General features: G+C 48.8%; 2 protein-coding genes across 6 annotated transcripts in view; one reads left to right on the top strand and one right to left on the bottom strand.

The window, feature by feature from the left end:
* Rangap1 (Ran GTPase activating protein 1) overlaps positions 1 to 3,001 on the bottom strand; it is a 187,870-nt gene extending 184,869 nt beyond the window's left edge. For all 3 annotated transcript variants that reach the window (XR_009375578.1, XM_059247948.1, XM_059247951.1), the window contains exon 1: positions 2,998 to 3,001. The gene's annotated coding sequence lies outside the window, so the exon portion shown is untranslated. The remainder of the gene's footprint in view (positions 1 to 2,997) is intronic.
* The window catches only part of Aco2 (aconitase 2), a 43,484-nt gene that overhangs the window by 14,418 nt on the left and 4,939 nt on the right, over positions 1 to 24,127 (top strand). For all 3 annotated transcript variants that reach the window (XM_059247944.1, XM_059247945.1, XM_059247946.1), the window contains exons 2-12: positions 1,885 to 2,021; positions 7,353 to 7,611; positions 11,669 to 11,761; positions 16,385 to 16,543; positions 16,764 to 16,914; positions 18,115 to 18,219; positions 19,444 to 19,535; positions 20,644 to 20,749; positions 22,987 to 23,144; positions 23,332 to 23,405; positions 23,902 to 24,013. In XM_059247944.1, the coding sequence (XP_059103927.1) occupies positions 1,885 to 2,021; positions 7,353 to 7,611; positions 11,669 to 11,761; positions 16,385 to 16,543; positions 16,764 to 16,914; positions 18,115 to 18,219; positions 19,444 to 19,535; positions 20,644 to 20,749; positions 22,987 to 23,144; positions 23,332 to 23,405; positions 23,902 to 24,013 (1,446 nt within the window). The remainder of the gene's footprint in view (positions 1 to 1,884; positions 2,022 to 7,352; positions 7,612 to 11,668; positions 11,762 to 16,384; positions 16,544 to 16,763; positions 16,915 to 18,114; positions 18,220 to 19,443; positions 19,536 to 20,643; positions 20,750 to 22,986; positions 23,145 to 23,331; positions 23,406 to 23,901; positions 24,014 to 24,127) is intronic.

Below are 24,127 nucleotides of genomic sequence, written 5' to 3'. Positions count from 1 at the left end.
TCCTTTCTGTTCTAGTCTGGGCGTAGTTGCTGCAGAAATACCTTGCCTTTTCCACGCCCTGCCATAGGGAGGTCCTCTGATGTGTCGTAGGGCAGGAGTCTTTGACACCTAGCTAGAGAGGCAGACATCAAGGCTCTGGTGCTGGATTTTGAGCTGAAGGACAAACAGACCTGAGCTCTGTGTTGGGAAGGAAGGCCGTTAGTGAGGAAGGATGCTGCTTGGTGAGGTGGCCTGTTCTCAGCACAGGGTGACCTGAACAGAATGGCAGCTGAAGACCTGCACTAAGTTCTGCTGTGGAGATTGATAGGGATTCAATCATAGTCTCTAGGAAACTGAGGAAAGACTTGGCTCATCAGCATCAATTTTCTCTTTCACAGAGAACACCCGTAGGAAGGACACCTGATAGAGCGGCAGTCTTCCTGTTCTACTGTCCTTTCTGTGGGCACTGGGCTGGCAGGTTCATGTCAGCTTGACACAAGCTAGAGTCACTTTGGAAGAGGGAACCTCAACTGAGAAAAGACTCAATAGATTGGCCTGTGGGCAAGCTTAAGGGGCGTTTTCCTGATTGGTGATTGATGTGGGATGGTGGATGGTGCCACCCCTGGGCTGTTGGTCCTGGATGCTGGGCAAGCCAGTAAGCAACACTCCTCCATGGCTTCTGTATCAGTTTCTGCCTGAGTTTCTGCCCTGACTTCCTTCAGTAATGGATTGTTACCTGGAAGTATAAATGAAATAAACTCTTTCCTCCCCAAGTTGCTTTTTGGTCATGGTGTTTTATCATAGCAATATCATACCTAAGACAGATTAATTTACCCTTTCTTGGTCACCTTCTCTGTTAATGTTGTCATCCAGAGTTTTAAAATTAACTAGAATATCCTCCATCCTATTGTTTACTGATTGCTGCGTAACAAAAAGGCCCCAAATTCGAGGCTTAAAACAACAGTCACCATTTACCTCTCACAGTTTCTATAGTCCAGGATTTGGGGATGGGCTCCCTTAAGCAGATATAGTCAGGATGAGTGATATAGTTCAGTAGCAGAGTGCTTGCCTTGTGTTTTTTCAAATGTTACCTAGGGTTGCAGTTTTCTGAAGGCTTGTGTTGGAGCAGAAGCATTCCTTTGCTAGTGGCTCATTTACAAGGCAGTGCTGGTGTCGACAGGAGGCCTGTTCCTCTCTGAGTGGACCTCTCCCTGAACTGCATATGTCTTAACAACACAGTGATTGTCTTCTCCCAGAGCAGTCCAACCAGAGGCAGCCTGACAGAAGCTAGCCCTTTAATGGCCTACATTCAAAGTTACTCAGCATCACTTACCCTTGCGTAGAAATCAAGAAGTGTACCATATGTTAAAAGGCAAGGGAGTTGTGCATCACCTTTTGAAGGGATGAGGTAATGACCAAAGCTTAGGAGAGGCTTTGCTCATTCATTCTTCTAGCTTGGAAACACATATTGGACACATCTGTGAGATGTGCCAGGTAGTAAGGGAGCCTTCCTCCACCCTCAGGGAGCTTTCGGTGTGGACAGAGTTCTAGCTGTATTGTGGGCATTGCTTCCCAGCTGCTCGGACTTTCACACATGGTGTCCCTGAGTGGTCCCCAGGACTGTTGCTGGTCCTCTAGGACTAGCCAGTGAGGTCTTTTCTTCGGCTATTGTAACTTACGCGGTAGAACTTGACTTGGAGCCGGTGATCTGCTATGACTCCTCCTCCCATTTTCTCCTTTTGGGATGGTTTCTGTGGCTGCTCAGTCACCCATGCTGCAGTGAAGGGAACCAAGGCTACGGAGCAGCTCATGACACTTGATTCCTTTTTTCACCATGTGGACCTGTCTTTCAGATGTAGACTCTTGAGAAACCCGTTGACAGTACTGTTTTCTTCTGTTTTGCAGAAGGCCCTGGGTGTTCGACAGTACCATGTAGCCTCTGTCCTGTGCCAACGGGCCAAGGTGGCCATGAGCCACTTTGAGCCCAATGAGTACATCCGCTATGACCTGCTAGAGAAGAACATTAACATTGTCCGCAAACGGTAAGGCTGTGGGGAGTGGACGTGCCAGCCGAGAGCTGCTTCCCTCTCAGGAGGCATCGGGAGTGCGGGTGGCAGGATCTAGTATTCAGGAGACAAAGGCCCCGCAGAGGAAAACCTTTGCATTGGAACTTCTAGCCTTTTCCAAGGAATAATAGGAAGAGGCCAGAAGGCCAGGAACGATGGTGCATGCCTGCAATCCCTGCACTTGAGAGGTGGAGGCAGAAGCATCAGAAGTGCCAGACTGCAAAACAAACTACCTTCGGAGCTCACAGAAGTGAGCTTCAGGATGACTTGACCAGAAAGTCATTACTTGCCATTTAGAGTTTGTTTGTTTTTTTAAAGATAAGGTTTCTCTGTGTAACCCTGGCTGTCCTGCACTCAGTCTGACTCTAAGGGTCCCAGCATTGGTCTAGTAGGTTTTTTTTAAGACAGTTTCTCTGTGTAGTTTTGGTGCCTGTCCTGGATCTTGCTCTGTAGACCAGGCTGGCCTCAAACTCATGGAGATCTACCTGGCTCTGCCTCCTGAGTGCTGGGATTAAAGGCATGAGCCACTACCACCCAGCGGTTCTGGTATTATTTTTAAAATTACATTCTATTTATTTGTGTATGCATGTGTGCATATGCTGGGCATGGTGGTCCATGTCTAGTCCTAGTATTTGGGAGGCAACCAAGGCTACACGGAGAAACCTTGTTTCTGGAAACCAAAACAAAAAACAAAACAGACAAAAAACCAGGATCCTCTAGGGACTGGTGACATCAGAATGTGGGCAGTACTGGCCAGACTCCCAGCTATTTCTAAAGTGCAACCAGAGTGGAGAACCACTGTCCCCACCAATACAAGACCTTGTCCAAATACTTTTCTCTAGGAATCAATTTATTTTTGAGACCCTGACCACTGCCCAGTGGGAAGATAATGGATTTTCCTCTCATCTTCAAGACGTGTACTCCGCTCTTCAGCATGCTTGGAAGGAGAGCTGGCACACAAGTGAGCTTCAGGATGACCTGACCAGAAAAAGTCATTACTCGCCATTTAGAGTTTGTTTGTTTTTTTAAAGATAAGGTTTCTCAGTGTAACCCTGGCTGTCCTGGAACTTGCTCTATAGACCAGGCTGTCCTCAAAGTCACAGATCCACTTGTCTCTGCCTCCCAAGTGCTGGGATTAAAAGTGTGCACTACCAGCCAGGCAATGGTGGCGCACGCCTTTAATCCCAGCACTTGGGAGGCAGAGCCAGACAGATCTCTGTGAGTTCGAGGCCAGCCTGGTTACAGAGCGAGATCCAGGGCAGGTACCAAAGCTACACAGAGAAACCCTTATCTCGAAAAACCAAAAAAAAAAAAGGTATGCACTGCCACTGCCACATCCAGTTTACCATACCCAGTTTTCTTGTCATTTAGTTTTTACTATATGCAATTGGCTAAAGCAACAAAAACACCTTTTTTTTTTCTTCCCGGCTTTGAACTCTCTTTTGTAAAAATTTTTTTTTTTTTCTTCGAGACAGGGTTTCTCTGTGTAGCTTTGCGCCTTTCCTGGAACTCACTTGGTAGCCCAGGCTGGCCTCGAACTCACAGAGATCCGCCTGGCTCTGCCTCCCGAGTGCTGGGATTAAAGGCGTGCGCCACCACCGCCCGGCCATGTAAAAATTTTTAATAAATTTATTTATTTTACATCCCAGCTGAAGTTTCCCCTCCCTCCTCTCCTCCAAGTCCCTCCCCACCACTCCCCCCTCTCTCTGTTCCCACACCCCAATCTACTCCTCATTTCTGTTTAGGAAAGGCCAGGTCTCCCATGAGTATCAACAAAACATGGCATATCAAGCTGCAGTAAGACTAAGCACCTCCCCATGTATTAAGGCTGGGCAAGGAGACCCAGTTTGAGGAGTAGGGTCCAAAAAGCCAGTAAGAGTCAGAGACAGGCCCTGTTCCCACTGTTAGGAGTCCCACAGGAGGACCAAGCTCTTAAGGCAATGGAAATGTTTGAATTTTAACTTTATCAATAAATTAACAAAACAAAAAATTCCATTGATTTTTTTTTTTTTTTTTTTCCCAACCCTGCATTAACCAGAGACGTTCAGTGACTATCTGCATGTTCCTGGTAATCAGACATGAGTTGTTCAGTTCTCATTGTTGCCATAAACTAGTGACCCTCGGACAGTTGATTTGCCCCAGGAGAATACTTGGCAATGTGCAGAGACATTTTTGATTATCTTTACTTGAGATAGTGAAGGGTTGTTATATAGTGAGTAGGGGCGGATAACACCAGTAACCATCCCACAGTGCACAAGATAGCCCCATAGCAGAGTCACCTGGTGCCAAGTTTGCAGAGTGCCAGGGGTGAAAACCGTGACATAGAGGAAAAGTGGAGATGGGGCTATTCCAAAAACAGTTCTATTCTAAAGAATTGTTTTATTTTATTGAGAATTTCAAACATGCATGTTATGTTTTGATCAAACATGAATGTCCAGTGGCTGTGACTGCATCCACAAAACCTGAACAAGATCAAGCTAGTCTAAAGAACTTTAAAGAAGGCTAGAACATTGCCAGGGGACTCTTCCTCCACCCTGTGCCTTTGATAGGAACTAGGTCTCTGCCACCCAGAACAACAAAGGGACAGATAAACATAGATAGAGGACCCAGTTCGCCCTCAATCACAGGGGATGTAATGAATGTTTCCTCATTTGTCAGGCTCTGGGTCTTTTTATCACACTGTATTTAGTGTGTGTGTAGTCATCGTGGGTCACACTGAGGTCATCAGGCTTCCAGGCAAGAGCCTACACTTGCTGAGCCATAACCCACCAGCCCAGTGTTGGGTTGTTTTTTGTCTGGCTTTTGTTTGGTTTTTGAAACTAGCATTTCAGACGTTTGCTTTCAAGGTCTTGGTGCTATTTTTCAGCTCTCTTGAGCCCAGAAAGAGAAGCTGTGTTCCACACAGTGAGTCATTGCCACCCACCACCCTGGGACATGCTGCTGCAAACCGATGGCCAGCCCCTGGACCTCAGGCTCCTGCTGTTTTTACTGGAGGCTCTCATGACACAGACCTAGAGGTCCTTAGAAGTGCTGGTTGAGCTGCTGGACTGCACAGCCAGGACCTTAGAGAAGAGCGCTTAGTTCAAGGGTTTAGGAGACTGAGGTTAGGAGCTGGGCCTAGGCAGGCAGAAGAAACGGAAGGGTCTGCATTTGCCGCACGGTCACGCTGGCCATGCCAGTGTTGACCGCACAGAGTCAGAGTGAAGGCACAGGCGCAGCTCACCTGCTGTAGCTTTGGGGCCTGGGGGACTCATTTTTCTTCCAGTGCCTCAGTTTTCTCATCTACACTGTAAGTAGAAAATGAGCTAGACACACCAATTTCTTAAGAAATCCTAAAGTAGAGGCTGGAGAGATGGCTCAGTGCTCTTTTCCAGAGGTCCCAAGTTCAATCCCTGTCACCTAGGTTGGGTAGCTTACAACCAACCGCCTACGACTCCAGCTCTAGGGACTCGAATGCAGTCATCTGGCTTCTGCAGTTACTTGTTTACACATGTCCACACACATATAAACAATACATCTTTTAAAACATCCCAGAGTTAAGTACCCTAATAACACTCACCTTCAGTGACAGAATGCAGATCCATGGTGGACTGGGAAAGGCATGGTATGTATGTGTGAGGTGGTAAGGACTGAGTACAGGGCCTAGCATCTTCTGCTCTACATCTGAGCTACTTACCCTGTATGCAGCTGTCAGTGTGATTATACCTCTGTAGAGCTGTTTCTCAAGGGTGTCTTTGTTGGTTTGTTTGAGGAGGATAGGGTCTTGCTCAGCATCCCTGACCAGCTTGGCATTGGCTGTGGAGTTCAGCTTCATCTTGTACTGCTAGTGGATGGCTGTCATGAGTTTGAGGCCCAAAACAAAGGAAATGCTGTAAGTGTAAGCTTCGGTCTCCAGTCTGGTCCTGTACTTCGAGGTCAGCAGATGAGGGACTCCGTGGAGAAGCCAGTTCATTCCTTTGGTCCCTTAGGAGGTTTAGTAACAGGGTCAGTTATAACCAGAACTTCTGACTCCGGGTGTCATGTCACCCATACCCATGGCCTGTGGGCTCTGGGTGACTCTGATTCTTCCTAGGCAGTCTCAAGTGCATCAGAAGTTTCTAGAATGGTGGGAGGCAGAGTTGGGGTATATATGGCTGCTGTGTTGTGTGGGCAGACAGCAAAGTGGCTAGGATGCTATGTGGAGAATTGACTTTGGTCTATGGGTGGGATGCTCATGAGGGGGAAGTACTTGAGTCCTGGTAGAGTCTGTGCCTATTTGAGGGATTGGCTCGATTGCCATATTTATCTTTACGTGGAAAGGAGCCATGAACCTCCAAGGGAGTTGGGATCTAGGAAGAGAAGCCTAAGTAAGAGGTGGAGCCGAAAGCCACACGTCTCAGGTGCAAGTGAGTCAGCCTGGCAGGGAAACCTTTGGAAGAGACAAGCAGGCATTACACATGTGAGGTGGACATTCATGCACTGTGCTGTGGCAAGTCGAGTGAAGGTAATGTTGATGGGGTTCCCTGTGTTAGTGTGGCTAGGGACACAGGAGAAAGGTCCCCAAAAGTAGGGGATCCCAGACAAGACTCAGGCTGTAGGCTCTGAGTTTGAGCTGTTAACATCTCTCTGCTGAGTCTGCATCTGTTTGAATGTTTATTGAATAACAAGAATGTAATTAAGGACTGGAGAGGACCTGAGTTTAATTCCCAGCAACCACATGGCGGCTCATAACCATCTACAGTGGGATCTGACATCTGATTCTGGCATAAAGTTATCCATGCAGATAAAGCACTCATACATATAAAATATATCTTTAAAAAATAATGTAATTAACATCAGATGAGGATGTGTATGTTGATAACTGCTGGATAGTAGAGTAGTGTAATAGAAAAGCAAATATTCTTTGAAAAAACTAGATCTGTTATCTTCTATGATGTTTATTTTGATTTTTTTTTTTTTTTTTGAAGCAGGACTTCATGTAACCATGGCCTTTAGCATGGCCTTTAGCTTGGTACATAGCCAAGGATGATATTGATGTGTCCCCTGAGCCCCAACTCCAAGTTCTGGGATTGCGGGCATGCACCACACCTGGCCTATCTCCTGTGATGCTGACATTCACTTGTTCTCCAAGTAAATTTCAAATCACCACAGTAAATGCCAGGCACTTCCCTATGTCCTAGAGATGCCACAGGGAACAGCACTGATTGGATCCTGCCCAAGTGCATCTTGGAATCGGGCACATAGATTCCCCTTGCCTGCTCACTGCCATAAGTATGGAGAGGGAGAAACTGCAAAGCTGCCACCAGGCTACCTTCCTTCTGCCCACAGATTGAACCGGCCTCTGACGCTCTCAGAGAAGATTGTATACGGACACCTGGATGACCCAGCCAACCAGGATATCGAGCGAGGAAAGACATACTTGCGTCTCCGGCCTGACCGGGTGGCCATGCAGGATGCCACAGCCCAGATGGCCATGCTACAATTCATTAGCAGTGGGCTGCCCAAGGTGGCTGTGCCATCAACCATCCACTGTGACCATCTGATTGAGGCCCAGGTTGGGGGTGAGAAAGACCTGCGCCGGGCCAAGGTGAGCCCCAGGTGGTGACAGGGCCTGGTGGCAGGGTGTGGCATGGGGGACGGGAGGTAGAGCCCATGCTGCAGTCTGCTGGGGCACTGCCGAGCTCTCCTGAGCTGCTGGACTCAGTCTGTTTTCACTGAGGACCTGAGGGTGGGACCCAGAGCCTCCTGTATGACAGGCAAATGCTCCACCACTGAGCCATTTCCCAGCCCCAAGGTTTAGCATTTTTGTTTGTTTGTTTTTGTTTTTCCAGACAGGGCTTCTCTGTGTATCCCTGGCTGTCCTGGAACTCACTCTGTAAACTAGGCTGGCCTTGAACTCACAGAGATCCACCTGCCTCTGCCTCCCACTGCCTGGCTGGGTTTAGCATATTTTTCAGGCTTGCTTCTAATTTTTCCTAATACTAGAAACGAAATCTGGTGTTGTGGAGATGTTAGGAAATAACAGCTGTCTTTGGTCTGAGCACAGAAAACATTATCTGCTGTTAGAAAGTGCTGCTGCTGGGCTGGGGAGATGGCTCCAGGCTTAAGAAAGCACATACTGTTCTTCAGAGGACCCACATCAGGCAGTTCACTACCACCTGCAACTCCAGCTCCAGAGACATCTGATACCTCTGGCCTCAGTTGGCACCTACATTAAAGTATACACACACACACACACACACACACACTTTTATAATAATAAATAAATAAGCAGGGCAGTGGTAGCACACACCTTTAATCCCGGCACTTGGGAGGCAGAGGCAGGTGGATCTTTGAGTTCCAGAACAGCCTCATTTACAGAGTGAGTTTCAGGACTGCTAGGGCTACATAGAGAAACCCTGTGTCAGAAAAAAAGAGAGAGAGAGAGAGAGAGAGAGAGAGAGAGAGAGAGAGAGAGAGAGAGAGAGAGAGAGAGAGAGAGGAGTGCTGCAGAGCCAGGTGTGCTGGTACATGGTACTGGTGCCTGGAGTCAGGGTTCTTTCTGTCCCAGCAGCCCATCTTCCCATGTCTGTATCCATGTCACATGTGCCCTCTCTCCTGCTCTCTTCTGGCCTCTGAGGGCCAGACAGGGAGAAGGATGGCGGTCCCTGTGTGTAGCGGCACCATGAATTGACTCTCACAGCTGCAGGAGTGGTAGACTGCTTTCGTTCTCACTCTAGAGCTCTCACACTGACAGCCTTCTTCCAGGCCATTTAAAATTCACAATGGCTGTGTGCCACTGAAACTGCCACTCAGAGCTAAATTTCCCATCTTGTTGTGAAGTTAACCCATGCTCCTTCTCCCAGGCCTCCAAGCTTATGGTACCTTCCTGTGTGCTGTTCCTAGATCTGGCCCTGTGCCTCCCAACCCTAGGCTCGCCTGCTCCCTGCCGCTGGCAGTGGGAGCGAGTATTCTTTGGGAGGACACTGGCAAGAGGTGAATGCTGGCAGGCCTAAGGCCCAGCTGGCACAGAGCAGAGCATGTGATTGAAAGTGCTCCAGCTAAAAAAACAAAGTACTCCAGCTACTAGGGTCAGCCTAGCTCATAGAGCCTCTCAGACTCTTGGGAAACACTGAGGGGCAGCCATCCTTCCCATTCTAGCCTTTTGTCACTGTTACCCACCCATGGTGTCCCAGGGGTACAGTGGCACTTTCCACTCAGCTGAAATCATGTCCTGTCTACAGACCAGCAACTTCCACATTAGCTGCTGAGGGGTGATCACGTTACATGTCTGCAGGGCCAGGGGCTGCAGAGACCAGGGACCCTGAAACAACTCCCACGCAGGGCCACCATTTGTGGTGGAGATGTAGTTCACAGAACCATAGGTTTCAGCTCTCATCCCTTCTTGTATTCAACAAATGTTTATTTATTGAACATTCATTACATGTTAGGTGCAATAGCAGGAACTATTAAGTGGGAACTGACTAGCAGGAGCCTGTCCCTCAAAGATCTTAGAGTTCTGTATGGAGAAGAGTTTCCGAAACCAAGTCATTGCAATGGGAAGGGAAAGTATAGGCTCTGTGTTATAAGAAGAGGTCTGCTTGAGATTTGGGAAAGGGGTGGGAGCAGCTCCTTTGGAGATGGGACTATAAACTGACACTTAAACAGATAACTGGAGGAAGAAATTCAAGAGGGATTAGCAAAGGCTGGGGTAGTGGAGCATGCCTGTAATTCTAGCACTTGGGAGGTAGAGACATGGATCAGGAGTTCAAGATCATCCCCAGCTACACAGTAAGTTTGAGGCCAACTTGGGCTTTGTGAACCCTTGACCCTCTCTCACACCACCCTCCCTCCTAAATAAATAAATTAGATAAATAGATAAATGACTAAGTGAATATACAAAGGGCCTAAGACAGGAAGAAACTGGAAACTTACACGAATCAAGAGGAGACTCCAGGCCTGAGCCCTGTGGGAAGACAGAATGGTATGAGGCAGGCAGGGCCTTGAGGGCTGTGGGAAAGGCTGTTTCTACCATCCTAGAGTCATGGGAAGACTGTTTCCTGCTGCCCTAACGGGCCATTACAAACAAGGGAAATTATATACTATAGAAGTTCATTCGGCTCCATTCTGAAGGATGGAAAGTCTGTGCTGTCATGGGGTAGATGGGCGAGCAAACGTGGGTGAGCAGGGAAACATCAGGCAGGACTTACTCCCTTTATCAGGAACGCAGTCCACAGTAACAGTGTCAGTGCATTCTCGAGGGCAGAGACCCTTACAGGTCCTACTTAACCTGCCTTGGCTCACTTTCAACCTGAGTATTGGAGAAACATGCAGAGTTAGAAGGAGGAATATGGTCAGTTCTGCATGTGTTTATCGTTTCTGGCCCAGAGACAGGGAGTGACCTATCGAGAGTCTCATAGCCAGAGAAGGTTCCAGGCTGTTTCAGCATCACTTTTGAGACATCCACCCTCCCACAAACAAAGAAATGTATTCACCCTTCTGCCCTGGGTCCCAATTTCGCAAGTGACTGGTTTGTAAAAGACAAGGCCAGTGTATTAATTATTAATTAGAAAGGATTGCTCTGGTAACACAACTTGTCTGCCATTCTTTCACTTGGAGACCAAGTGGACTCACAGAAGGACACACTGGCTGGCAGGAGTTTAAATGAAGTGTTTTTCAGGGTGTTTATGAAGTGTGGGACCTGTTCCTCCTTTTCAGCACTAGAATCTACCACAGCACTATCCCTTTTGTTACTGGTCAGTCTCACATGTCCGTGGCCATGCCTTATCAGATAAAGTTTGCCCTCACAGCTTTGCTATGAGGCTTCCCTGCCTCCAGGAAACTGCCTTCAAATGACAGGCTAAATGGGAACAGTGGAGTCCGTCCTTTCAGATCAGTGGCCCACCCAGTTAGCAGCCCTTTACCTGGGACCTGTCAAACGTATTACCGAGTACTGCGCACTTACTATGTCCTGGCACTGGCTAGGTGCTCACAGGTGGAGTCTTATACCCTTTTCAGGCAGCCTTGGATTCTGTCAGGATTCTCCAGGTCTGTGGTTGGACAGGCCTCACCTGAGCCTCTGGTTTTCCATCTCTAAAATGGATTTGACAGCAGTCTTGTCTGCTTCCTAAGTGAGTTGTCGGGCTGTTTAGCTTGATGTTAATTTGCATTCAGTAAGTGGTAGCTGAGATTCCAGACAGGTACCCACAACTCAATGGAGAAGCAAAACCAGGATGTCCACTTGGTCCCCTTGCTTCCTTTAGATAGACCCCCTTACTCTGTGTCCACCCTAGTAGACAGATACACACATGGCACCTCCTTTGCTGTTGGCCCTGGCTAGGGAATTGAATGCCAGAGGGGCCTTTGTCAAGTATCCTGCCTTGTTCCTTCTACAAAGAGACTGAGGCACAGGACAGGGACGTGTTCCCAGACTGTCCCCCTGGCCAGGTGTCATGGAGATGGAGCGTCTCTGCCCCCCTGTCTCTCTCCCTGGGCCTGCCCACTGAAACTGCAGGCTAGCAGCCAAGCCCTCTGGAATTATTTTTAGAAGCCCTATGAGGGAAGACTTGTATTCACGATGCCATTATGTCAGCACCGCGGGGGAGGGACTATGGAGTGTGAGGTCTTCCCAGATCAAACTAATGTTCTGGTTATTGATTTTATAGGACATAAACCAGGAAGTGTACAATTTCCTGGCAACTGCAGGTGCCAAGTATGGCGTGGGCTTCTGGAGGCCTGGATCTGGAATCATTCACCAGGTAATACATGGCTTAGCCTGTCTTACAAGGGCCCCAAGGCCAGGTTTTGCTCTGGTAACGAGACAGCATGTTCCAGGCCTGCTGGGGACTTGAGGCTTGGGAGAGATGAACAGGCGTGCTGGGGCCATATCATCCTGAGTACTGGGATTATAGGTTTGTAACTATAGTTTACAGAAATATAAATGCTTGAAAGCATGCTTAGAGAAGGGATAGAAGTTAGATATGTTGGTTCATACCTGTAGTTCAAGTACTGTTCTTTCTGTGGAGTTGGAGAACCCCAGATGTGCTTTTGAGCTACATTCTCTAATATGCTGTTTGTGTGTGTTGTTTTTCTCATAAGTGTTTAGTCTAGTTGTGTGGGTAGCTGATCCAGAGGGTGTGAAGCCCTGTCCTGACTTCACAGGCCCCAGGTGTTCATGTGGTGCATAGACATACATGCGAACAAAACATTCATACACATAAGTGAGTACCTCTGAAAGAATTTTTAAAAATAACTACAATTATTTGTAGTGCTGGGGTATGGAATCTAAGGCCCTATAAATGCAAGGCAAGTACTATACCAATTGAGCTCTTTCCCATGATAAATTTAAAAATAATGAAGATATTAACTTATTAATACTTACCACAACCTTGTGAAGTAACGAGTTTTACTGTAACATACTTTACAAAGGAGGAAAGCGAGGCAGAGAGATTAATGTCCTCACCTAGTGACAGTCTCCTGGCTAATTGTGCAGTAGGGATCTGCTCCTGAGGGAGTGCTCTGCTCCGCCATCGTGCTCTGCAACCTGTATCAACAGGGAGCCCTGCTTGGTCCCTTTTGCCAGTTGACTCTGAAGGATGGAAGTACTGATGTCATAGGCTGTGTTAGCAGATGCTTTTCCAGAGTCCTCTAAGAACGGGGTTGAATTTGGCAGACATTTTTCCACAAAGTCAGTATGGTAGGCACACCTCTAATCCTAGCACTCAGGAGGCTGATGCAAGAGGTTGTTGTGAGTTTGAGGCCAGCCTGGGCTACAAAGATGAGTTCTAAAGAGCCTGAGCTACATTGTGAGACCCTTCCTCAGAATGAATGAATGAATGAATGAATGAATGAATGAATGAATGTTGGCCAGGCAGGGTGGCATATATACCTTTAATCTCAATATTGGAAGAGGCAGAGGCCGGTAGATCTTTGTGAGTTCTGGACTACATATTGAGGCCTTATTTCAAAAAACAAAACAAAATGTGTGTGTGTGTGTGTGTGTGTGTGTGTGTGTGTGTGTACTGCTTTCCTTCTATCAGAGGGGGCTGCTGAAGACTAGCCTAGTGTATATTCATTAACTACCCATCCTCTGCATTTCCAAGGTGACTCTTCTCCCTACTTCCATCCCAGGCCTTGCTACCTGCTCCTTGCAGAGGAGCTGAGTCAACCTGTCATCTGACTCTGCTTGGGCCCCTGGCTCTGCCTAACTTTGAGACCAGAGCCAAGAATGGATTACTGCATTGCCCTTTAGGACAGGGCTGCCAGGGTGACAGGGCTGCCATGTCACACAGCCTGCAAGGACCAGAGTCTTTCTCTGCAATAGGGCATGAAGGCATATGGACCTACTTTCAGTTGGCCTTTTGTTATGGAGGGCACCCCAATCCAGGTATCCCTATTCCATTTTAGCTCAAAGGCCTAGGCCTTTTTGGCAGCTCTTAAGCCAAAGTTTGGGGCTGTGAGTGGTGGATGCTCATACCTGCCCTTGGTCTCTACTAAGCATTCAGCATGATTCTTAAAACATGACATTTCCAGGAACCATGTGTTTTAGTCTCTGATCTGTTGCTGTGAAGAAACAATCATGACCAAGGCAATTATTATAAGAGAAAACATTTATTTAACTATAGATGGAAGTTTCTGTCCTGCCTGGTCCCGCAGCTCTTCAGTCCCAAATAAACACAGAGGCTTATATTAATTATAAACCGTTTGGCCTATTGCTCAGGCTTAGAACTAGCTCTTATGTGTAAATTAACCCATAATTCTTGTCTATGTTTAGCCACGTGGCTTGGTACCTTCTCAGTCCAGCATTCTCATCTTTCTTCCTGTCTGTCTGTCTGGTGATTCCATCTCTTCCCAGCTTTCTCCTCGTCTGGTCACCTCGTCTACACTGCCTGCCTGGTTTCTGGCCAATCAGTGTTTTATTAAACCAACAGGAGTGACAAATCTTCATAGTGTACAAGGGCATTATCCCACAGCATTTGACTAGGGACTTGTTTACAGTTCAGAGGTTTAGTCCATTGTCGTCATGATGGAGGAGCATGGCAGCATGCAGGCAGATGCTGGAGCAGTAACTGTGAACTATATCCTGATCCTGAGGCAAGATCAAGAGTCTGGGGTTGGCATGAGCTTTTTTTTTTTTTTTTTTTTTTTTTTTTTGGTTTTTCGAGACAGGGTTTCTCTGTGTAGCTTTGCGCCTCTCCTGGAACTCACTTGGTAGCCCAGGCTGGCCTCGAACTCACAGAGATCCGCCTGGCTCTGCCTACCGAGTGCTGGGATTAAAGGCGTGCGCCACCACCGCCCAGCGGCATGAGCTTTTAAAATCAGAGCTCATCCCCAGTGACACCCTTCCTCCAAATCCTTTCAGTCTTTTCAGCCCTGGTGGCTAGCGTTTGACTATATGGGCCTATGGAGGCCATTCTTATTCAAACCACCACACCACTTGTGTGCCATGGGGCTGTACTTTCTGCCCCTCCTTGTCACAGCAGGTTCATTCAAACAGAACTCCAGCCTTGCCACCGTTGAGCTGGCAGACCCCGCTTCAGCTTTCTAACTTACCTGTCAACCTGTTTAACCTCCCCGGCCTTCCCACCTCTGTGGCCCTTTAAATTATGTTCCCAGTGGATGTCCTGTGCTTTCTCCACTGTGTCGTGTGCTCTGTAGACACAGGGATGTGGCTCTGAGGATGGGACCAGGTGAGTGCAGATTTGGTCCTCAGTGTTTGTATGGTTGATTTCTAATGTTATGTTCTAGATGCTAGTCTAGCCTAAAACTGTGATGGTGCATGCCTGTAATGTCAGCACTTGGGAGCTGAGGGAAGAGGATCCCAAGTTCAGGACCCACCTGAGCTATATAATATAGCAGGACCTGTCTGAGCTATATAGAGGACCCTGTCTCATAACAAACAGATATACAAAATACACACTTGTTGGCCCTCACTCCATCTCTCTATCAATATTCATAGATTGCTGAGGTCCCTGTCGCAGCTGGACAGATTACCATCTGAGATGAAGAGTCCTGTAGTCCTTAGGTCTGCAGTAACCTCTCCTCCTGGATGTTAATTCATGTGCGGCTACGCCACATTCACTACCAGGAATTCTGTGTGTCTCACCGTCAGGAATCTAACTTTCCCAGCCTTGTGGAGCTTTAGTGATTGCTACTCTCAAATCTTAGCATGTGGTGCAGGCAAGGAAAGGGCCGGGAATCGGAGAGCAGTACCAGCTTGCTCCTCTGTATAGGTGCCACACTTTGTGGAAGGCATCGGCCTTTCCAGCCCTTTCCATTTTGAAGGGATGGAGGCCCTTCGTGCCCTGCTAAGTCCATGGGCGGATGCCCCACCTTATGCGGAGACCTGGGTGTCTGTGATGTCCCAGGGACTCTGCCCACATTCAGTGCCGATAGTTCCTAGAGCCCTCACATCTCATCACCTTGGTTCTTCCTAGTGCCCGTGAGTGGCCTGATTTCACCAAGCAGATGAGCAGGGCCCAGGTGAAGGAGCTTCCTGCAGAATAATCAGATAGTGCCTCTCCCAGCTGTATGGCATGATGGCATTCAATCACCATGGTCATCTAGTGAGATGGCTGTTTGTGTAGAAGAGGAAGCTGAAGCCTCGAGAGGCTGAGTGTCTCGCCCAAGGCCTCACAGAAACAGGAGGTGGTAGGCCACACACCTAGGCACAGAGTGGGCTGGACACCTACCTTCCCGTGAGTCCAGCCCCTTGGAGGGTCCTGGACAGTGGGTAGGACTGACGTGGGTATGGCCTCTGCTTTCTCACCCAGTGTTCTAGAGAGCACGCATCCCCTGCCTTCACAGCTAGGAGGAGCTTTGGATGAAGCAGCCCTGGCAAACAGGGCGGGTGATGAGCAAGTTGTCAGACATTGAAGAAACTCGCTACATCTCAGTACTTAAATGCCCTGTGGGAACTGAAGCCTGTTCCTGACAGAACTGTCTACCTGATGAGAAGCCTGGGAGGTGTACCACCCGCCCTGGACAGTTCACTACTTGAGGCTGAGAGTCTGTTGGGAGCTTTCTTCCTCACACTTGTCCCAGGCCCATCAAAGAACACTTATGTGCCAGTTTGTGTGGTTCTTAGCGCATCCTGAAGTTAAGATGACCTGAGTGGTTTTATTACTATAAATGAAGAGACTGAGGCACAGGGAGGCATTTACAGGCCCAAGTCACATAGAAGCTGTTCATGAGCCCAGGCCGCCTGGCCATATAGGAGTAGCTTAAATTAAATGAGGCTGTCCCCTACCCCATACTTCAAGAATACCTGGGAATGGCCGGGTGGTCCGGTGTCAGTGAGGACAGCTCTGTAGATCCTTTTTTGTGTCCCATTTCCATTCTGGGCTAAAGACTTAAGCTTAATATCTTTGATTATTTTTCAGATCATTCTAGAAAACTATGCATACCCTGGAGTTCTTTTGATCGGCACTGACTCCCACACCCCCAATGGTGGTGGCCTGGGAGGCATCTGCATTGGAGTAGGGGGTGCCGATGCCGTGGATGTCATGGCTGGGATCCCCTGGGAGCTGAAGTGTCCCAAGGTGAGGGCTAGGGAAGGACTTGCTCTGGCCTGGCTAGAAGGGAGGCTGTTGGGGTGCATGGGGGGCTGTGGGTCCCAAATGGCTGAGCCAGGCTAGATTGTCTTTTGTGAGGAGTGGGGCTGAAGAAGAGGCGTGGGAACGCAAGCCCCGTTCCTTGATTGCTAACTGGAACGTAGTATGTGGTGCAGAGGGCCTGTAACTGTCTTGTCCATTGTTTCAGGTGATCGGTGTGAAGCTGACAGGCTCCCTCTCTGGTTGGTCCTCACCCAAAGACGTGATCCTGAAAGTGGCCGGCATCCTGACAGTGAAAGGCGGCACAGGTGCTATTGTGGAATACCACGGGCCCGGTGTCGACTCCATCTCCTGCACTGGTGAGGATGGCAGCCCCACACGCTGCCCTGACTCTGGGCTAGGCCATGTGCCTGAAACAGGGATGGCAGCCCCACACGCTGCCCTGACTCTGGGCTAGGCCATGTGCCTGAAACAGGGATGGCAGCCCCACACGCTGCCCTGACTCTGGGCTGGGCCATGTGCCTGAAACAGGGATGGCAGCCCCACACGCTGCCCTGACTCTGGGCTGGGCCATGTGCCTGAAACAGAAGCTGAAGCCTCCCTTGAGGCTGTCCAGGCAGTGTGTGGACTGAGAATAGACATGTAGCAGTGGAGGTCAGGTTAGGGGCCTCCTGCTGCTCTGACGGAACAACTGGAAACCACTGTAAAGAGACAGGAACTTCCTTGTGGCTACTCTGAGTTGGGACCCACATCAGCTTTAGCTTCTGCTGCTGGGGCCTGGCCAAGAACTATACAGGACTGTCTTGCATGATCCATAAAAGTCCCAGAGACCCTGTAGTAGCCTGCAGAATTATTACACCCCTTAGTTAACAAGAGCTCACTCTTATTACTGTGACATAACCCAGCTGTGAAGTTGCTGACAGGCCCTGACAGAAGCCAGGATATCTCTGAGCCACACCAGTGCTACCAGATGCTCTCTGGACCAAACAGTTGTGCCATTCCATTCTTTGTTGCTCTAGCTGGCTTTCAACTCTCTGAGCTCAAACAGCCTTATGTCTGTGCCGCCCAAGTAGCTAGGACTATAGGTATAATGCTCTGAACCTGATTTATTTCATTCTTATTGCTTAAACTTAGAAAAATATTTATGTAGCATCATGGTGTAGCTGAAAGAAGGCAGAACAACAGGCAAACAGACCTAGACCTAAGTCCATCCAGTACTGGTATTTATTTGTTTATGATGATCTTGAACCATTCTAAGCAAGGTAGACACAGTAACTTCTAGGCAGTGGCTGGCCATGTCCAGCTTCAGTACACAATGGCTATGTGCTCTGCTGAGCAGAAGCCAGACTCTCAGCTAGAATTCTGCTTGTGAAGGCCGAAGTCTGTTCATTGGCCATGGGCTTTGAGGGGTGAGTACCTATTGCCACTAGGTGGCCTCATCGGCCAGGAAGGAAGTGATGCAGCTCACTATATGAAGAGCTTTGTACCCACCTTGCAGGTACTAGAGTTCACACCTAGCTACCCAGCATCCTCATGCCTTGGGCTCTGTTTCTCCACAGGCATGGCAACAATCTGCAACATGGGTGCAGAAATTGGGGCCACCACATCAGTGTTCCCATACAACCACAGGATGAAGAAGTACCTGAGCAAGACAGGCCGAGCAGGTGAGCTCATGGGGTGGAGTGGTGTGAGCACACAGCCATGTTGTACTCCTGTCCTGAGGGCATGAGTCCTTAGCCCTGCTGTCCCAGGGCTGGCTGCAAGTAGTGACACAAAAGTCCCTGCAAATAGATGACAAACTAGACGTGTGTGACTACTTCCGATACGGCGTTTGTACTTCTCTTCAGCCTCTGGAGGGGTCTGGCATCCAAATTAAATATCCATGTGAGGTTATCCATGTGGGTTTCGCAGGAAAAGGGCTGCATTCTGGTCCTTTCTGGCCTAGTCACTGATTCCCCCTACAGGAAGCTCTGGAAGCAACATGGGTCTCTTCTGTAGAACTATTCCCTGACTGAAGGAGCTTCCCAGCTTCCCACAGCACCTTTCCTGGCCTAGTTTGATTTCTTTGAAGCTCAAAGACGGAAATAAAAGGGCTGGAACCTGGGAAGGGAGGGGAGTGTGGGTGAATGGGTAGAAACTACAGGTTAGGGGCCCTAGGAAGCTGGGAGCCCTGAGTCCTACCTGGAGGACCCTTCACTCCTTTCTCCATCTAGTGATTTCTTAAAATTTCTGTTCTTCAGGGCTAGAGAGATAGCTCAGTGGTTAAAAGCACTGGCTGTTCTTCCAGAGGACCTGGGTTCAAGTCCCAGGACCCACATGGCAGCTCACAACTGTCTGTAACTCCAGTTCCAGGGGACCTAAAACTTCCCATGGCAAAACACTAATACACATAGATTTAAAAACAAACAAATAAAAGAAAATCAAAAAATTTAAAAATTCTGCTCCTCACGGGTGGGTGATGGTGCACGCCTTTAATCCCACAACTCAAGAGGCAGAGGCAGGTGGATCTTTGAGTTCGAGGCCAGCCTGGTCTACAGAGTGAGTTCCAGGACAGCCAGGGCTACACAGAGGAACCCTCTCAGAGGGAAAATGAAATCTGCTCCTCACACACTGTGAGGTGGAGTGTGCTTGTTAACTCCAGTACCCCATTTTCCATAGCCTGCGAGTCTCATGAGGTCTCCTCGTTCCCGGCTCACTGACAGCCCCTCAGGAGGCTGAGTTCCTGATGGGCGGGGACAGCATCCATGCTGTTGGATTTGTCCCTCTGTTGGCTTAATTACTGCCTGGAACCTGCTGCTTGGTAAATGGCAGGTATCTTACTCAGACGTACAAATAAACCAAGTCTCAAAACCAATTTCTGTTTCATTTTCCTCCCTTGTTGATTCCAGACATTGCCAATCTAGCTGAAGAATTCAAGGATCACTTAGTGCCTGACCCCGGCTGCCAGTATGACCAACTGATTGAAATTAACCTCAATGAGGTGAGGGAAGGAATATGGTTTGGGGGATTGCTGAGGGTGGGACTTTTCATTTTGGGCACTGGGCATGAGGGGGTGGGTCCTACCAGTACACCCACAGGGGAGTTGGCCCTTGATTCCTAGGGCCTAAATCAGGCAGGAATGGGGAGTAGACAGGAGGAGACAGCCAAGGGGAAAGCAAGTCATGTAAGTGTCCATTTGCCACCCCCAACGTTAGTGGAAGCCAGGAACTGGCCTGGGGGCTCACTTTGCTTGGAGTTCATAGGGCACATTGCAGGGAGTTGGGATCCTGAGGCCTGCAGAGCAGGTGTGCAGAGAGCCAGGAAAGGCCTCTAGAGCAACAGAAGCCAGGCTGTGTGAAGTCCAGTGCCAGCCTTGGTTCTGTGGACCTGCGTAAGCTGATCTGCCTCTGTAGGCCTCAGTTCACCAAGTGTGAAGCCGAGGTGGCTGTGAGCTAGTAACAGTCTGGTGTACTGATGGCTTGTGCCAGTCACTCTGCTGTGCACATCATATTTGTTAGCCCTGCCACAGGGTCTGTCTGTCTGTCAGAAGGTTCCAGTAGGAACGTTTTTGATCCATCCTGACCCCTGGTGGTAGTACAGTTGAACCCAGCGCTCTCCACTTCTAGACAAGTACAGTCCACAGGTCCATGTTCCCAGTCCTCTTCTTTCTGTTGTAAGACAAGGTCTCACTAAGTTACTCAAGCTCTCCTTGAACTAACTTTGGAACCCAGGTAGACTTTAAACTTGCAGTCCTCCTGCCTCAGCCTCTCAAGTAGCTGGAGTACAGGCCTCACCACCAGGCCCAGCTCCTCCAAAGACAGTGTAGTTTGGGAGGTTAGGGCTTGTGAGGCAGATGGCCCTGATTGTTTCTGTACCTCTCCCATCTACTTGTGACCTGGGGTGAGGCACATCACTCTAACCTTCAGTTCCTGTGTGTACTGTGTGGAGATAAGCACGGCCTGATGGCGTTGGGGAATTCCAGGTGCTCTTTGCGACCTGTCTGCTATGACACAGTTGAGCCTTTCCTTCTGTGGAAATGTGGGGAATCTGTGAAACAAGCCCATCCTCACTGTTGCTTTCTGCCTCTCTGCCCTGTGCCATCTTTTCAGCTAAAGCCGCACATCAATGGACCCTTCACCCCGGACTTGGCTCACCCCGTAGCAGAAGTGGGCACTGTGGCAGAGAAGGAAGGCTGGCCTCTGGACATCAGAGTGGGTGAGTGTCTTCCACCGTCTCAGGTTAATAGGTTCTGGGCCAGCAGCTCTGCCCAGAGCTGTGGACAGCCACCTTATGGTGCTTCCTGAGGCAGGCCCTTTCTGAGGTAGGTATGAATATTCAAATGTTGCCTCTGCTTGGTATAGAAAGAATACTATTTATTGTAGTGTAGTGAATATTCACAAGAAGAGTCTTAAAATACCTCTGACTCCAACCCTTAGCCGGAAAAGTGTTCTTTGGGCATGTTCCTGTGTTGTTGTGTCTATGAACACAAGTCACGGCAGTCATGCTGCTGGGGACACACTTCCCGTGTGCGGCTGCCTGGCTGTCCAGAGCCCGGGTCCTGCTCTCACAAGGCCTTGGTTGGAATCCTGGCTCTGCTGCTTAATAGCGTGTGCTCTCAGCAAGCTGCTTCCAAACACAAACCACACAGGAACCCGGCTCACTGTTCATCAGAGGACGCATCAGAAGGCCTCGCTGTGGAGAAGAGGGAGTGCCCGGAGTCGCCAGAGCCGGGCGGCACAGCTCACTGTTACATTTGGCTTCCAGATAACAATAAGTCATTTCCAGTATAGGTATGCCCATGCTACCCACTAGTCCACGTCTTCACTTAAGAAGAGAAACTCGAGAAAGCAAGCCTGGCTCCCTTGAGTTTGCAGGCAGACCCTCTGTAGTGTCTAGCATTAAATACTACTGCAGAGAATGCTCACCCTTACTACATCTAAAAAGATGGTTTAATAATGAAAAAATAAACTACTGGCTAGGTATGGTGGTACCTGCTTTTAATCCCAGCACCAAGAGGCTGGGCAAGTGAATTTCTATGAGTTCAAGACCAGCCAAGGCTACATAATGAGACCTTGTTTTCCAAAAAAGAAAAAAATGGCTGTATTGATAGGAGAAACTTGATATCGATAGATAGTATCCTGTCATTCATACTACTGATTTTGTTTGTTTGTTTTTGTTTGTTTGTTTTTCAAGACAGGGTTTCTTTGAGTAGCCTCGGCTGCCCTAGAACTCAATCTGTAGCTCTCTACTGAACTTTTTCATAATACGCGTTTTATTTTTTATTTTTTTGAGATGGGCTCTCTATGTAGCCCTGGCTATCCTAGAACTGTCTATATAGACAGACCATAGTGGCTTTAAACTCACAGAGATCCTCCTGCCTCTGCCTTCTGAGTGCTGAGATTAAAGGAGTGCCCTACTAAGCCGAGCGGTGCACGCCTTTAATCCCAGCACTTGGGAGGCAGAGCCAGGTGGATCTCTGTGAGTTCGAGGCCAGCCTGGGCTACCAAGTGAGTTCCAGGAAAGGCACAAAGCTACATAGAGAAACCCTGTCTCGAAAAAACCAAAAAAAAAAAAAAAAAAAAGGAGTGCCCTACTATGATCAGTTTAACAAAAACTTTTTAAGATCTTTTTTGTTGCTGAACAAGGAGAAAGCAGAGCAGGCCGTGAGGCACACCTTTAATCCCAGCACTGGTGGGGGGGTGGAGCTCAGTTTGAGGCCAGCCTGATCTACAGAGTGAGTTCCAAGACAGCCAGGGCTACATGGAGAAACCCTGTCTCCAAAAAAAAAGAAAAGAAAAAGAAAGAAAAGAATAAACAAAACAAAAACCAAAGCAAGCAGAAAACAGAAAATCCTAGATAGTGTGTAAGAAAAATTAGCCTGTCAGCTTCCATTAGCAATAATCATTGTGAATATGTTAGTGTGAACCCTAACGTGGGGCACAGTGTGCATGCTATGACCCTAGCACTCAGGAGGGTGAGGCAAGAGAATCAGGTGTTCAAGGTCAGCCTCAAAAAATAAAACTTTTTGGGTTTTGTGTTGTTTTATTTTGGTTTAGTTTTTGTTGTTTGGAGTTAGGGTTTCTCTGTGTAGCCCAGGCTGGCCTGGAACTCAGAGATTGCCCTGCATTTGTCTCTCTAGTGCTAGGATTAAAGGTGTGCATCACCACCCCCACCACCACCACCCGGCGCCCTTTTGAGTTTTATGTGTACTTACACTTGTGTATAAAATTGGTGTGAAAGTGGATTTGCTATGGCCTGTGTTCAGTGTCCTGGTTAGTGAATGTTAATGACTGAGTCATGAGTAGCTTTCTTTATTGTTGATACTTAAGTTGCTTCAAGCATGTCTATAGAAGTAATCTCTGTGCCAGATCAGTGGGTGAACTCTGTCCAGGTCAGATGGAGACCTGGTCATAATCTCCTGACTTTTGACTTTACCACCCACAATATACCAGGTTTGATTGGCAGCTGCACCAATTCAAGCTATGAGGACATGGGACGATCAGCAGCTGTGGCCAAGCAGGCCCTGGCCCATGGACTCAAGTGCAAGTCCCAGTTCACCATCACACCCGGCTCTGAGCAGATCCGAGCCACCATTGAGCGGGATGGTTATGTGAGTGTCCACCTGTGCCTGCCCTTTGCTTCCCACCATGCCTGCTGATGCGTGCTCAGGACAGGACAAGCCTGTTGGGCTAAGGCAATGGGGGCACAGCTTTTCATCCCCCAGGCTGCTGCCTTACCCATTGCCATCCCCATTGGGCCTGGCCCTGACAGGTTCTTGTCCTCTTTGTCCTCTGCAGGCACAGGTCCTGAGGGATGTGGGTGGCGTTGTTTTGGCCAATGCCTGTGGCCCTTGCATCGGCCAGTGGGACAGGTAAGCAGAGCATCCCTGAGAGGTCCGGTCCGACTCTGCCTCCTTGGGTTTAGAGTGCTGACTGGAAGAAAGAGTGGAAAGAAGATTCCAGCCTAAGGCCTCTGGTTCCAGGGGCTGCTACACGTTAGAAGTCCTTGTCAGACCTGGCTGGGCACCCAGATTAGAAAGAGCCCCGCTGAAGCCCTGGCTGGCAGAGGCTGACAAGGTGCATCCTAGCAGGCAAGCAGGTGGTTCTGACGGAGCTGCCCAGGCGAGGAGACTCAGGCCTCAGGCTAGACTGTGTCTCTTCCTCGGTCTCAGATGCGACCCACTGATCTTGAGGTTGCCCCTGCGCCATGTGCCTGAGTCCCTCAGAGGAGGCAATGTTTTTAGGGCCTTCCCATTCCCCTCCTGTCATGAGCTAGGTATACACCATAAGAACCCAGACCACCTGGCTTCTGGACAGCCCATGTGACAAGGCTGGATATCTCTAATCCTGTCTCCTCTGCTCTTGCAGGAAAGACATCAAGAAGGGGGAGAAGAATACAATCGTCACCTCCTACAACAGGAACTTCACAGGCCGCAATGATGCAAATCCTGAGACCCATGCCTTCGTCACATCCCCCGAGGTGAGACTACATTGGCCAGGCATACCTGAAACTGCCTTGGGGGTCCTTTTCCTGGTGGGTCAAAGGAAAGGGAGAGAGATGGGCTGCTTAGGGTTGGCATTATAGAAATTCCCA

The sequence above is a fragment of the Peromyscus eremicus genome, chromosome 20 (assembly GCF_949786415.1).
Source record: "Peromyscus eremicus chromosome 20, PerEre_H2_v1, whole genome shotgun sequence".
NCBI classification, from domain to species: domain Eukaryota; kingdom Metazoa; phylum Chordata; class Mammalia; order Rodentia; family Cricetidae; genus Peromyscus; species Peromyscus eremicus.
The sequence above is the reverse complement of the archived record's forward strand: the minus strand, read 5'-3'. Positions and strand labels throughout refer to the sequence as shown.